General features: G+C 47.8%; 6 protein-coding genes across 6 annotated transcripts; 4 read left to right on the top strand and 2 right to left on the bottom strand.

The window, feature by feature from the left end:
* Positions 1-151: 151 nt before the first annotated feature.
* Positions 152-2,263, top strand: PET127 (Pet127p; the record flags this gene model as incomplete). The annotated part of the gene is made up of 1 exon (XM_076684996.1): positions 152-2,263. The coding sequence occupies one exon, from the start codon at positions 152-154 to the stop codon at positions 2,261-2,263; it is 2,112 nt and encodes a 703-aa protein (XP_076540814.1).
* A 378-nt stretch (positions 2,264-2,641) lies between these two features.
* HHO1 (histone H1) lies at positions 2,642-3,184 on the bottom strand (the record flags this gene model as incomplete). The annotated part of the gene is made up of 1 exon (XM_076684995.1): positions 2,642-3,184. One exon carries the CDS (start codon positions 3,182-3,184, stop codon positions 2,642-2,644), a length of 543 nt encoding a protein of 180 aa, XP_076540813.1.
* A 375-nt stretch (positions 3,185-3,559) lies between these two features.
* On the bottom strand, positions 3,560-5,380 carry TRVA0_020S01838 (uncharacterized protein; the record flags this gene model as incomplete). Its single annotated transcript, XM_076684994.1, has 1 exon — positions 3,560-5,380. One exon carries the CDS (start codon positions 5,378-5,380, stop codon positions 3,560-3,562), a length of 1,821 nt encoding a protein of 606 aa, XP_076540812.1.
* Positions 5,381-6,831: 1,451 nt separating this feature from the next.
* On the top strand, positions 6,832-9,375 carry MCM3 (MCM DNA helicase complex subunit MCM3; the record flags this gene model as incomplete). Its single annotated transcript, XM_076684993.1, has 1 exon — positions 6,832-9,375. One exon carries the CDS (start codon positions 6,832-6,834, stop codon positions 9,373-9,375), a length of 2,544 nt encoding a protein of 847 aa, XP_076540811.1.
* A 674-nt stretch (positions 9,376-10,049) lies between these two features.
* On the top strand, positions 10,050-10,613 carry TRVA0_020S01794 (uncharacterized protein; the record flags this gene model as incomplete). The annotated part of the gene is made up of 1 exon (XM_076684992.1): positions 10,050-10,613. One exon carries the CDS (start codon positions 10,050-10,052, stop codon positions 10,611-10,613), a length of 564 nt encoding a protein of 187 aa, XP_076540810.1.
* Positions 10,614-10,615: 2 nt separating this feature from the next.
* On the top strand, positions 10,616-11,104 carry TRVA0_020S01772 (uncharacterized protein; the record flags this gene model as incomplete). Its single annotated transcript, XM_076684991.1, has 1 exon — positions 10,616-11,104. One exon carries the CDS (start codon positions 10,616-10,618, stop codon positions 11,102-11,104), a length of 489 nt encoding a protein of 162 aa, XP_076540809.1.
* Positions 11,105-11,792: the final 688 nt, after the last annotated feature.

The raw sequence follows: 11,792 nt of genomic DNA, 5'->3' as shown, positions 1-11,792 counted from the left end.
ACTAGCCCGGATTGAATGCCCGCGCCGCACTCAAGCGTAACAATCAGAACGATGTACATCGCAGTATGGAAATATTTGAATCACCAAATACTGTATCGCTCGCATTCCGGTATATCCAGCTGGAGTGTAGATTATCGGTAAGGCCAGATTGATGCTCTCGAAAAGAGGCCTACGATCATGCCTGGGAGGATGGCGAAGATGTTATTCCGATGACGCTGGGGACATAGTCCCTAATCCAAAGGAGATATTTGAAAAGTTGCAAGAGAGGAAGAAGACCGTTAAACGGTCGCTAGATCTTAAAGGGAAGCTTGCCTCGGCGAAGAAACGAGTACAGCAGCCTGATCTTTACTCTAAGCTCAAGCTGAAGCAGAAAAGCCAGTATCTCGACCATAATGTGCTTGATTCGATGTATCTCTCGTATGAGCCTGTTCCGGTTGCTAACCAGCCTCCGGTCCCCAGACTGGCTCATAACCTCGACCGAGTGCTTTTCTCACCGGGTATACACTTTCTCAAAGATCCAAGGACCAATGTGTACAATTTTACCCCTTATCTCGAGAATATTATGTCAATTCAGGACTTTGATTTTGACTACATTGCGAAATATGTACCCAGTGGAAAGGACAGTACTCTAGCTAAGTTGGCCCAGGAGAAGAACAAGAAGTTTGTCGGGTCTACAAGCAGTCTGACTGGCGTCCTCTCCAAGTTTCATCAAGTTCTCTCGCATATGCGTCCCCCGAGAACAGTCGAGCTCTCCAAGTACTTTCCGGGATTGACGACTACTTTTACCCAAGCGCAGTTGCGTCCGGTATCGATTTTCCTGCGACACAACCCGGAAACGAAAACCTATTCAGTAGACGCCGATAAGGCAGAGAACCAGGATATTATTCTCAGCATTTTGGGCAATTGTCTAGAGACGATGCTGACAACGCCCGAGAAGGAGTTCCAGAACTATCATAAAAGCTTATCACATAAGTTGCCGGAGGAGACGAAATCCAAAAATCAGAACGTTTACCATTATACTGCGTGTGGTAGTTTCCTCATGAGGTCGCAGCTAGATTGCTTTGATGAACGGTTGCCAGGAACTGGAGTGTTTGATCTCAAGACGCGGGCTGTTTGTGCCGTGCGACATGACTTGGATTATGTACAGATTCACGATGGATCGGACTACCAGATAAAGTCGCTTGATGGTGAATGGGAGTCATTCAATCGGGAGTGGTTCGAGCTCATCCGCTCGACAATGATGAAATACTCGCTCCAGGCTCGAATTGGACGCATGGACGGCATTTTTGTCGCGTTTCACAATGTCCGCCAGATGTTTGGGTTCCGATACGTTCCGCTGAGTGAGATGGATCGCATTCTGCATAGTGCCCGGGCCAAAACGCTGAAGGAAGAAAAAGCCACCATTGAGAAAGAAAGCAAGAAGACGAGCCCTGAGCTGGACTCACTGCCGTTTTTGAGCACTGCGAAGAAAGGATCAAGAGCTACCGGCCTCACCACCAAGGTAACGCAAGCCCAAGCTGATGAAAATGCGACTCACTTGGCAGACACTGAGTTCACTTTGTCGGTCGGGCTCCTTCAACGTGTCCTGAACCAAATCATTGATTCTATCCACAACAACACGACAGAGGCTAATGGTGCGCCTCCGTCCTATAACATTGTATTCCAGGCGCGGGAGGCCGGGGCTATGACTGTCATCGTCAAGCCAATGCTTGAAAAGCACGTTGAATACATTCAGAATAGCGGCACCGAGCCTAAGACGGCAGTAGCCTCCACAGACAATTACAAACCATTTGAGGACCCCCATACTATTTGGAAGCACGCCGAAACCGATGGCTCGTTCCTGCCGCCAGACGTGACGGTTTATACCCTTACTACCAAGAGCTTTATTGATTCTGACGAGCCACTTGCACCAAGCGAGTATCCGCTTTTCGCCAAGAAGAACAGCAGGTGGAGGGTCAAATGGCGAATGAGCAAGGCTCGAAATAGCAGGGATATTTATTCGTCAACGTTTGAGGACCAGCCGTATGTTCTTCGAGAGATCACTAGCAAGCCGCAGCTTGAGCGGATGGATACGGAGGAGCAGAGCGAGTACCGCATGAAAGCGTTGGAGAGCCTTGAGCCTCCATCGGCGCTTCAGTATAAGCTGCGTCAGCTCAGCAAGACCAACGTTGGGTCCGAGCCCAGTGGGCCCAAAATTGTCTGGTTCCCGAAGCCGTTGGACCTGGTTGACTCTGATGTAGTCAGCCGCGGGAAGAACGACTAATCCCATGTATATATATATAGTCATAGAACTCATAGATTCGGTGTTTTTAACCAGCGATGGACATGTTGTTGTTCGTTTAGACTTTTGGTATTAGCGGTAATAAGGTGAGAACGTTTGATATAGTATCTAACTCTAGATCAGTCGGACCGTTTCTGATTTTTAACTGGAGCCGTTTCTGATTTTTCAATCTGAAATTGGATCAATTGGAGCGGTTTCTGATTTTCAAAAAACAAATTAGGTCAATTGCAATCGTTTCTGGTTTTTGTCAACCATGAATTAGACAATCCAACGGCCCAAAATGCTGCAAAGGACCATCAATTGCGTCATAAACCAAACAAATTAAATAAAATACTAGCAATAAATAACACATCATGATCATTACTTTCGAGCAGCTCGTCGGCTCGAAGTCGTGGCAGCCTTCTTTGGAGCAGCAGCCTTCTTAGCTGGCGCCTTCTTCGTCACAGCAGCCCTCTTAGTCGTAGCAGCAGCCTTCTTGGTAGTAGTAGTATCAGCAGCAGACTCCTTCTTAACGGCCCTCTTAGCAGGAGCAGCCTTCTTAGTGGCGGTGGTGGCCTTCTTAGCAGTGGCGGCCTTCTTCTCCGCAACCTTGGTAGCAGTGGCCTTTGGAACAGCAGGCTTCTTGTCCTCCTTCTTCATGAGCTTAACCGTGCCAGATGGGCCCTTTGGCTGCACAAAGTCGCCATTGGTGACGCCCCGTCGCAGCGCAGTGTTGAACAAAGACTCAAAGTTTGGTGCCGTGATCTTGTAGTTCTGCTGAATGTACTTCTTGAGCGCCTGTCGACTGGATCCCTTTCGCTCCTTGAGCTGTAGAATGGCATCCGTGATCATGTCCTTGTAAGTCGGGTGCGAGGGCGCGGCCCGCTTCGGAGCCGCCTCAGTCTTCGCTTTCTTGGGCGCCATTCTTAATTACTTTGCAAATAAATTCGGTCTGGTGAATTTCGTAAATGGGAGGGGAAAAAGGGCAGATGGCACATCTTTTAATCAGCCTTTAAATCTAACGCTCAATGCGGGCAATGGGCCATGTGCACACTCCAGACCTAATGCTCGCATGCGGCAACCCCCCCCCCCTTTGCCTTCTTTGATTAGGTCTAATCGCATACCCTAACCCTTTGTACTTCCCAATCTCTTGTTAGGGTTAGGTTTTGTGATCTGTTTCTCCACGGGGCGCAAAGTTGGTTAACTCGAGATATGGTCATATGGTAATAGCGTAATGGACGGATAAAAAAAATGGAGGAGTGTGTGATTATAAATGAAATGGAAGATAGTTTTGTAAAATTATTTGTAGTTGCGAACAAAGTCGAGCAGAGCGGCCAATTGGGGCTGGTCGAGGGATGATTTACCCACAATGGCATCCTTGAGCTCGGTGAACTCAGGAGGGAGGAGTTCAGAATGGAGCTTGAGCAGCTTCGGAACATGCTTACCGGATGCACGTAGGATTGCAGGAGGGTTGCTCTTTGCGAGGCTGATTAGCACTGCCAGATGCAGCGTCAATGCCATATCAGTGGTTTGAGCGAGCTGGGCACGTAGGGCCGATAACATTTCGCCGTAGGTCTTTTCAATGCATTCATCCTTTGAGGAGGTAGGCTGGAAGAGATTCGATGATAAATCTTCTTCAGCATTGGTTTCCGGAAGGTATGTAGCAGCATAGTCTTTGAGCTCAGATTCGAGCTTCTGATGTAGCTTAGTGTCGGTGGCAACCAGTTCAAGGCCACTAGTATATACCTGCAATTTGGCCACTCGGTGGCGCGTGATGTCCAAAATCTGCTCCTTCAGCACTCTGGCTAGCGTCGACTGGACCGTCGGCTCAATCACCGGCATTGCCTTTGGAATAAGGTCCGATACCACCGGTTTCGGAAGACGCAGGCTACTTGTAAAATACTGTACAACGCTTGTAGTAGTAACTGAATTTAATCTCCTGGCCGCCGGCTGGCTTAACAGAACACTAGTAGCATCTTCACCATTAAAGTATGCATTGGCACAATTGAGATAGAGATCCGGATTGGATGGCGATGATAGAGCTTCCTCAACTGTCTTCTGAATTCCCGCAATAAAGTAGTCCTTGGCCTTTTCAATGGTTGCCGTTTGTTTGCTTGGCTTGGTGATCGTCTCACCGTCCGCCAGCTTCTTAATACCAGAGATACCCTCAAGAACGAGTTCCTTTAACTGGATCCAGTCATGACCCGTAATTCCCTCAACATGAATTGACTTGGACATCTCAAAATATCCTTGCTCGTCAAGTTTGCTAATGCATTCTTCCCGCAGGGAATCGATATATGCCTGCGTGAACACTAGCGTGGAAAGGACCTTGGCTCCCCCTGGTACGACAGACTCAACCGATTGCTTCATCCCCAAGGTGCTAAATTCGCCGAGCTTGATGTATCCAACCGAATCCAGGCGCCCTATAAGTTCCGTCAATTGATCACTAACATACTGATCAGGTGTAAACACACCGTTTCTGACCGATCCCTTGAGGTCGTCATGATTTCGCAGCCATTGTAAATTACGGCTCAAATGGTTCAAAACGCCTCTCGGAATGTCTGAATTCAAACTGTCAACTCGAGTTGGCTTGGAAGACGAATTTAAAGACTCTACAATGTTCTTTTCAAACTTGGACAAATCGCTTTGCCGGATGATTAACCCATGCTCGTTGACAATATCCTCGCCTTTTCGCTTCAGCCGATCCACCAACCACTCCAAGAACGATGCATTGATATTGAGCGCGTTATAAAGTGTGAGATCAATGGCATACCTTTCTTGCTCTATCTCTTTAATAAGTTCGTCCTCTAGCCGCGTAACCTCACCGGCACATATCACAGTCTCGCCCTGGAGGTAAAACCGTCCCTTGATTTCAGCCAGAGCTGACTCGATGTCGCTTTTTGGCAGACCGATTTTAGTGCTGAGGAGTCCGATGCTGGTTTGCCCAGGGCCGTTGACTGCCTGCTCTATAATGCATTTGATCCTCGTCTCGGTCAGTAGGCCATCCTTTGTGGCATATATTTTCTCTCCAAGGGCTCTACTGATATCGTCTAGGTGGCCGCGAGCAATTTCCTCTGCGTCTTCTGGTGTATATGTCGGAGTTTCTCTGGACCAGAACATCGCCGTGCTGTGTTCTGTGTATGGCAGTAATGTCGGATCACTTCCGATACATGTCGGATCCCAAACACAACACACGCTAGTGAAGCATATCACATCGGCAATACCACTGCCAGTGGTAGTACCCCCACTAGTACTATACCAGTAGATGGTGAGCTTTTTACACTTTAAGTAGCCATACTTATTTTATATTATATCGAATAAGTCTTATACACTTCCAAAGATTTATTGCGCGTCTTCAAGCAACCATCGAATATTGAGCCTCCTGTACCGATACTGTATTGCCGGCTCGCTTCAGCCCTCATTCATTACATATAAATGTATTAGAATCAGTAAATCATAAAGGACCAATATACGCGGTCTTTATGGCTGGAGAAATTACCCAGGTATTTAGAAACAGTAGCAATTCCACATATTCAGTGTGTCACATGAGCATATGATTCCTCAGTCCATAGCTACCACCTTCAGTCAAAGCAATTATGTTATCTCTCCGCTCTCCTTGTATCCCATCGGAGAATTGGTGAGAAATACTGTCAAACAAGGCTTTTAACCTGGACTCAGCTGCATCCTCTCTTACGCGACCAAAATAGCATCCCCAAGTCTACGAATGCCAGTAGCCTTTCTCGTGAAATTTCATCATATTTCGGGAGTGCGTGTGTATCAAGCCTAACACCTCATTCATAGAACTTTGGAGTCAGTTATAGTCATCATGATCTGCTGATGCTCTTTTTGATGAATTCGCTGTATTATCAGCCCTGGAACATAATCAATAGCATTAGGCGAACCGGCAATGTTTAGGATCCGTCAACAGGGACATCCAAAGAATGCCCCAGACAGGGGAAATAACCCACTTCGATAGTCAGAGAGCCCACCGGGTACTATACTATTTTTGCTTAAGTAAACCAGATAGATTGTTAAAGATGGCCACTACCTCCCTGCCTGTCTCTAAGACAGTAAATTTGGTGGACAATATTAGCACTTGCTGCTCAGGATTTCGTGAAATGTCACTATTATACCGAGAAGAAGGCCTTATATCCATCTATAGGGTGGCCCTTCCGAGCCTCCAAGGGCTTTTGAACGCAGCCACAGGGCTCTGGCTCGAAAAGACTTCACTAATACCTTCAACCTATTCTAGGCGTAGAGCCTGGTAATGTTCTGTGATTGGGCCTATGTTGGTTGGTTCACTAATCACTTCTACTCCTGTGTACCCCCGTTATGCATTCTTACGCCCTAATAAGCCCATATAAGGGCGTTATCCCAATTTGATTGGCCACAAAAGGACAATAAACACGTTGTTTAAAGAGGTTTCCGAAATAGGAAATTGCGACGCGTTTATTGAGACGCGTCTCTGCGCGCGCACCAACTTTTTTTACTCCCCCCGACGCGTCCATTTTTTCCTCCTCCTTTCATTAATCACTAAATAATCACAAACCAAACCAGGTTAATATAATAATATGGCTGACCGGCAAGCTAACCAAGAGCCTACCGATGCTCTTTTCTACGATCGAGTGCGGAGCTTCACTGAGTTCCTGGACACCGCCCAGGACGGACGGTCCAACTATAAAGAAGAGATCCGGCGCATGCTGACACGCAACCAGACGCGATTGATTGTCAGTCTCGACGAGATCCGAGAGTACGACCGGGAAATGTGGCGAGGCCTGCTCGACGAGCCCTCTGAGTTCCTCCCAGCCATCAATCGGGCACTCCAGGAGACTGCCCACGCAGTACGGGACCCCAGCATACACCACATTGATGATAACGCCCAGTTCAACGTTGGGTTCAGAGGCACGTTTGGCGACCACCTCATCAACCCACGGACTATCCGAGCATCCCACCTTGGCAAGCTCGTGTGCATTGAGGGCATTGTCACCAGGGTTTCGCTGGTGCGGCCCAAGGTAGTGAGATCAGTGCACTACGCAGAGGCCACTGGTATGTTCCACGCCCGAGAGTACCGCGACCAGACAATGTCGTTTAACCCACTACCCACTACCACCACCTACCCCACCGAGGACGCCGATGGCCACCCTCTGACCACAGAATACGGGTATTCCACGTATCGAGACCACCAGACGCTTTCCATCCAGGAAATGCCCGAGAAGGCACCTGCTGGCCAGCTGCCACGAAGCATTGACGTAGTTATGGATGATGACCTCGTAGACCGTGCTAAGCCGGGTGACCGAGTCCAGCTTGTGGGCGTCTACCGGTCTCTGGGTGGTGGAGGAACCGGATCCTCTACTTTCAAATCGATGCTTCTGGCTAACACAGTTGTGCTTCTAAGTTCCAAGGCCAATGGAGCAATTGCGCAGGTCCAGATCACTGACGCTGATATCAGAAATATCAACAAGATAGCCAAGAAGAAGAACGTGTTTGAGCTTCTGTCGCAGTCTCTAGCCCCGAGTATCTACGGACATGATTACATCAAGCGTGCTGTGCTCCTCATGCTTCTCGGTGGCATGGAGAAGAACCTGGAGAACGGTACACACATCCGAGGTGATATTAACATTCTCATGGTCGGTGACCCGTCCACTGCTAAGTCGCAGATGCTGCGATTTGTGCTCAACACGGCTCAATTGGCTATCGCCACAACCGGTAGGGGTTCGTCTGGTGTAGGTTTGACCGCCGCCGTTACTCATGACAAGGAGACCGGAGAACGAAGACTCGAGGCCGGCGCTATGGTTCTGGCTGACCGTGGTATAGTGTGCATTGACGAGTTTGATAAAATGAGTGATATCGACCGAGTCGCGATTCACGAGGTGATGGAACAGCAAACAGTTACCATCGCCAAGGCAGGTATCCACACTACCCTCAATGCCCGATGTTCGGTCGTTGCCGCAGCCAATCCCATCTATGGACAGTACGATCCACACAAGGACCCACATAAAAACATTGCCCTTCCAGACTCGCTGCTTTCGCGATTCGATTTGCTGTTTGTTGTTACCGACGATGTCGATGATGTTCGAGACCGATCAATTTCGGAGCATGTTCTACGAATGCACCGATACCTTGCTCCAGGCGCTGAGGAAGGTGCACCGGTAAAGGAGAACCAGGGCCAGAGCCTTTCTGTGGGTGAGCAGAGCGATGAAGTGTCCGCCCAAACTGCTGCCGTTTATGAAAAGTTCAACCCCATGCTCCACGCGGGACTTGCTGCGGCCAATAACCGACGATCGAGAAGAAGCAAGCAGCAGCACCAGGTTCTTAGCATTCCGTTCATCAGGAAGTACGTCCAGTATGCCAAGTCGCGTATCAAGCCTGTACTCACCAAAGGGGCGTCCGACTACATTGTCGCTACATACTCGGGGCTGAGAAACGACGACCTCGGCATCAACCAGCGAAGAACCTCTCCGATCACGGCTCGAACTCTAGAAACGCTCATTCGGCTGGCCACTGCGCACGCCAAGGCGCGGCTGTCACATCAGGTCAAGGAAGAGGACGCTCGAGTGGCTGAGGAGCTGCTCCGGTTCGCCTTGTTCAAGGAAATTGTCGAGCCAGAACGGCGCAAGAGACGAAAGACTGCAGTCGATGACGAAGAGGAGGAGGAAATGTCGAGCACTGACGAATCGGATGATGAAGCTGAAGTGCCTCTTGAGGATGATGAGGAGGAGGAAGCCGATGTGGAAATGGTTGACACCCGACAGCCGGAAGCGAGATCAAGATCAGCTGCCCCATCGTCCTCAATCCCTCCTCTGCCTTCCACTCAAGAGACATGGAACACGGATTCACAGGAAGGATCAACACTGGCAGAGACCGAGGGGGGCGACGGTCAGCTGCCTGTTTCTCGGGCTCGATACATGCAGTTCAAGAAGATTTATGGCGAGCTTAGTGCGAGCGGTGTGCTGGACGACATTATGGAGGCTGAGCATGTTATTGGGGCCGTGAACAAGAGTATGCCTGCAGAAGACCAGTTTAATACTCAGGAGGCCATGGCTGCCTTGGCCAAGATGTCTGACGACAACCATTTCTTTTTATCTAACGGCCAGGTTTATAAGACTACTACTTAATTGTGAAGTAGTCTATGAGTGCATTTTTCATTTCACGGATGTATTGCAGGTAATGCACACGATAGGTTTCAAATATTAGCTTTATAATCCGACCAGCTTTATACACTTTATGCAAGCAAGTCGCCGCATAATTCCTAGTTTAGTGTGATTTATTCGCGAGAGATTGTAACATTCCAAGTGCTCCATGAATGAGGTGTGTTAAAGGTTACCGGTATTAAACGTCGCAAGCTTTGCAATAGTAGCTACGATTGAGATTGAGAGATATTAAATAGACCCATTCCCTCTCTGCTACAGAAGTTCAGTAGTTCAATAACTAATTCAGGAGTCAAGTATCTAGCAAAGCTACATACAAAATGCTTATCCCGCCAAAGCTCTTCCTTTAACTATATCGCATGGCAGCTGTACTACCAGTTACATTTACACTGCTTTAATGTTGAGAATGGAATGTATCTGTTCATCTTCCAGTGCAAGGTTATTCGTTAAGATAGCATCGCACCTATGAAGCGGATTTTAGGTTCAAGAATATAACTGCGCGCAAGTCTAGCAATGCCTTTGAAAATAGAGTTACAAATATAAATTTGAGATAAGCCAGTCCAAGGCAGCATCTTCTTGTTCATTCATGCCACGTTGATGCAATAGGAAGAGATCATGAACACAGAAAACAGAAGTACGAAATGGTTTTCCAGACTTCAACTTCCCTACCCAAACCAGAGATTCCTTATGTTCGTGGCTGGAAATTCACCATCCGTCAGCACATTGCTCCTCCATCAACCCCCGTAATTCATAATGGCTTTATTAGCTCCAAGGATAGAAAGGAAGAGGCCAGGAGACTGACGCCACTGCAGAGGTGCATACTTCATCCTCCGTTAGCGGGGGATTTCGGACCTGGGAGTGTTGAGTTTCGCATACGTGATACCATCAAAATTGGTGACGGCTACAATTCGCAAGTCTTTATTGTAAGGGCACGATCTGATTTGGAACGGATAAAGCGAGGGCAGAAGCTGGTAGCAAAAGTCTATGACCCGCTCTATGTAATCGATGATGATGGTGGCTACGTTGACCCGTTCGCTGTCGTCGACAATGACTATACTCACGAAGTGCGTGTGTATGAAGAACTCTCTGACTATCAGGGAGGCTTAATCCCCATCTTTTATGGGTCCTTTTCTATGGATATCCCCGTCGAAGGATCCCAAACACGAGAGGTTCGCCTCATACTACTTGAGTATATACAGGTTTGACGATGCAACAGAGTAATCCGCAGGATTTTACGCAGGAGGAGCGCCAGCTCATTATAAAAAGGGCGATCGATTTCGAAAGTTCGGTATTCAAACGGGGTATATATCTCATGGATTTCGCTATGAGAAATATCCTTATTACGCAAAATTTGCACAAGCAGCCACTTGTTTTTGTTGATTTTGCCAGAAGCAATTTCAGTCGCGCATCTGACGCTATGGATCATATTATGGCAATTCTCTCTCCTGGACAATACATCTCGCCAATTGTACGGTGGGATTTAAAGAGGGCAGGGATTTTTGCGGGTTGCACTGAGGGTTGGATTGACTGTTGGATTGACTGTTGGATTGACTGTTGGATTGACTGGGATTGGAAGCTATGGATTGAGAAGGAGTATGCACATACCGCACCCTCAATCACGGCAGAATTGTGGAAAACGTATCGTCCGAACTACACCAAGCTGCACTATATACCTTGGCATTATACAGGTCAATAGACACACGCAGCTTCTGCAGCTCATAGCAGCTCTAATCGTATATCAGGGCAGCCGACAAGTCTATGCGTCGGATCAAGAGAGCCTTTGCTAATAAATTGTTATTCGTGTAGTACAGTATTGCTATCGTTAATCAAAGGGTTTATATTCTATTTTTGCTTTACTCCTCCTTCACCAGCTCTATTGTATTGATACTTTGCTAGTCAATATCATTCTCCAATGTCGCGAACTGTAAGTAGACCTGGAACGGCTGAGGAAATCTTGCGTGAAAGACAAGATATTGCGAAAAGAGTGGTTGTCGACATAGGCTACTGCTACAGCGACTACTAACACGATATTATTACCTATTTTACTATAGATTGAGGGAGCAATGGAATTACATCGTTATGTATCATCGGTTAAAATAAGTTACCATTATAGAAACGGAAATGCTTTAAGAATTGAGCACATATACTATCACTCGCTATTTAGCCCCTTTGATACGATACATCTCAAACTATGCCTTTACCCGAACGCGGCATCCAAACTACTGACAAAACTCATCCAATTTTGAGCTTCAAATCTCTCCAACCTTCGGGTGGGTCCTCCACGTTGTTCCACGTAGTTCCAGGGGAGCGGAGGACGTACGGCTGTACCCCCGGCGTCCGGATGAAAAATACGTAGCAACCACCCCCCCTCCTCCCCTTACCAA

Source organism: Trichomonascus vanleenenianus (genome assembly GCF_965637985.1).
Source record: "Trichomonascus vanleenenianus strain CLIB 3782 genome assembly, contig: TRVA0_020S, whole genome shotgun sequence".
Taxonomy (NCBI): Eukaryota; Fungi; Ascomycota; class Dipodascomycetes; order Dipodascales; family Trichomonascaceae; genus Blastobotrys; species Blastobotrys vanleenenianus.
The sequence above is the reverse complement of the archived record's forward strand: the minus strand, read 5'-3'. Positions and strand labels throughout refer to the sequence as shown.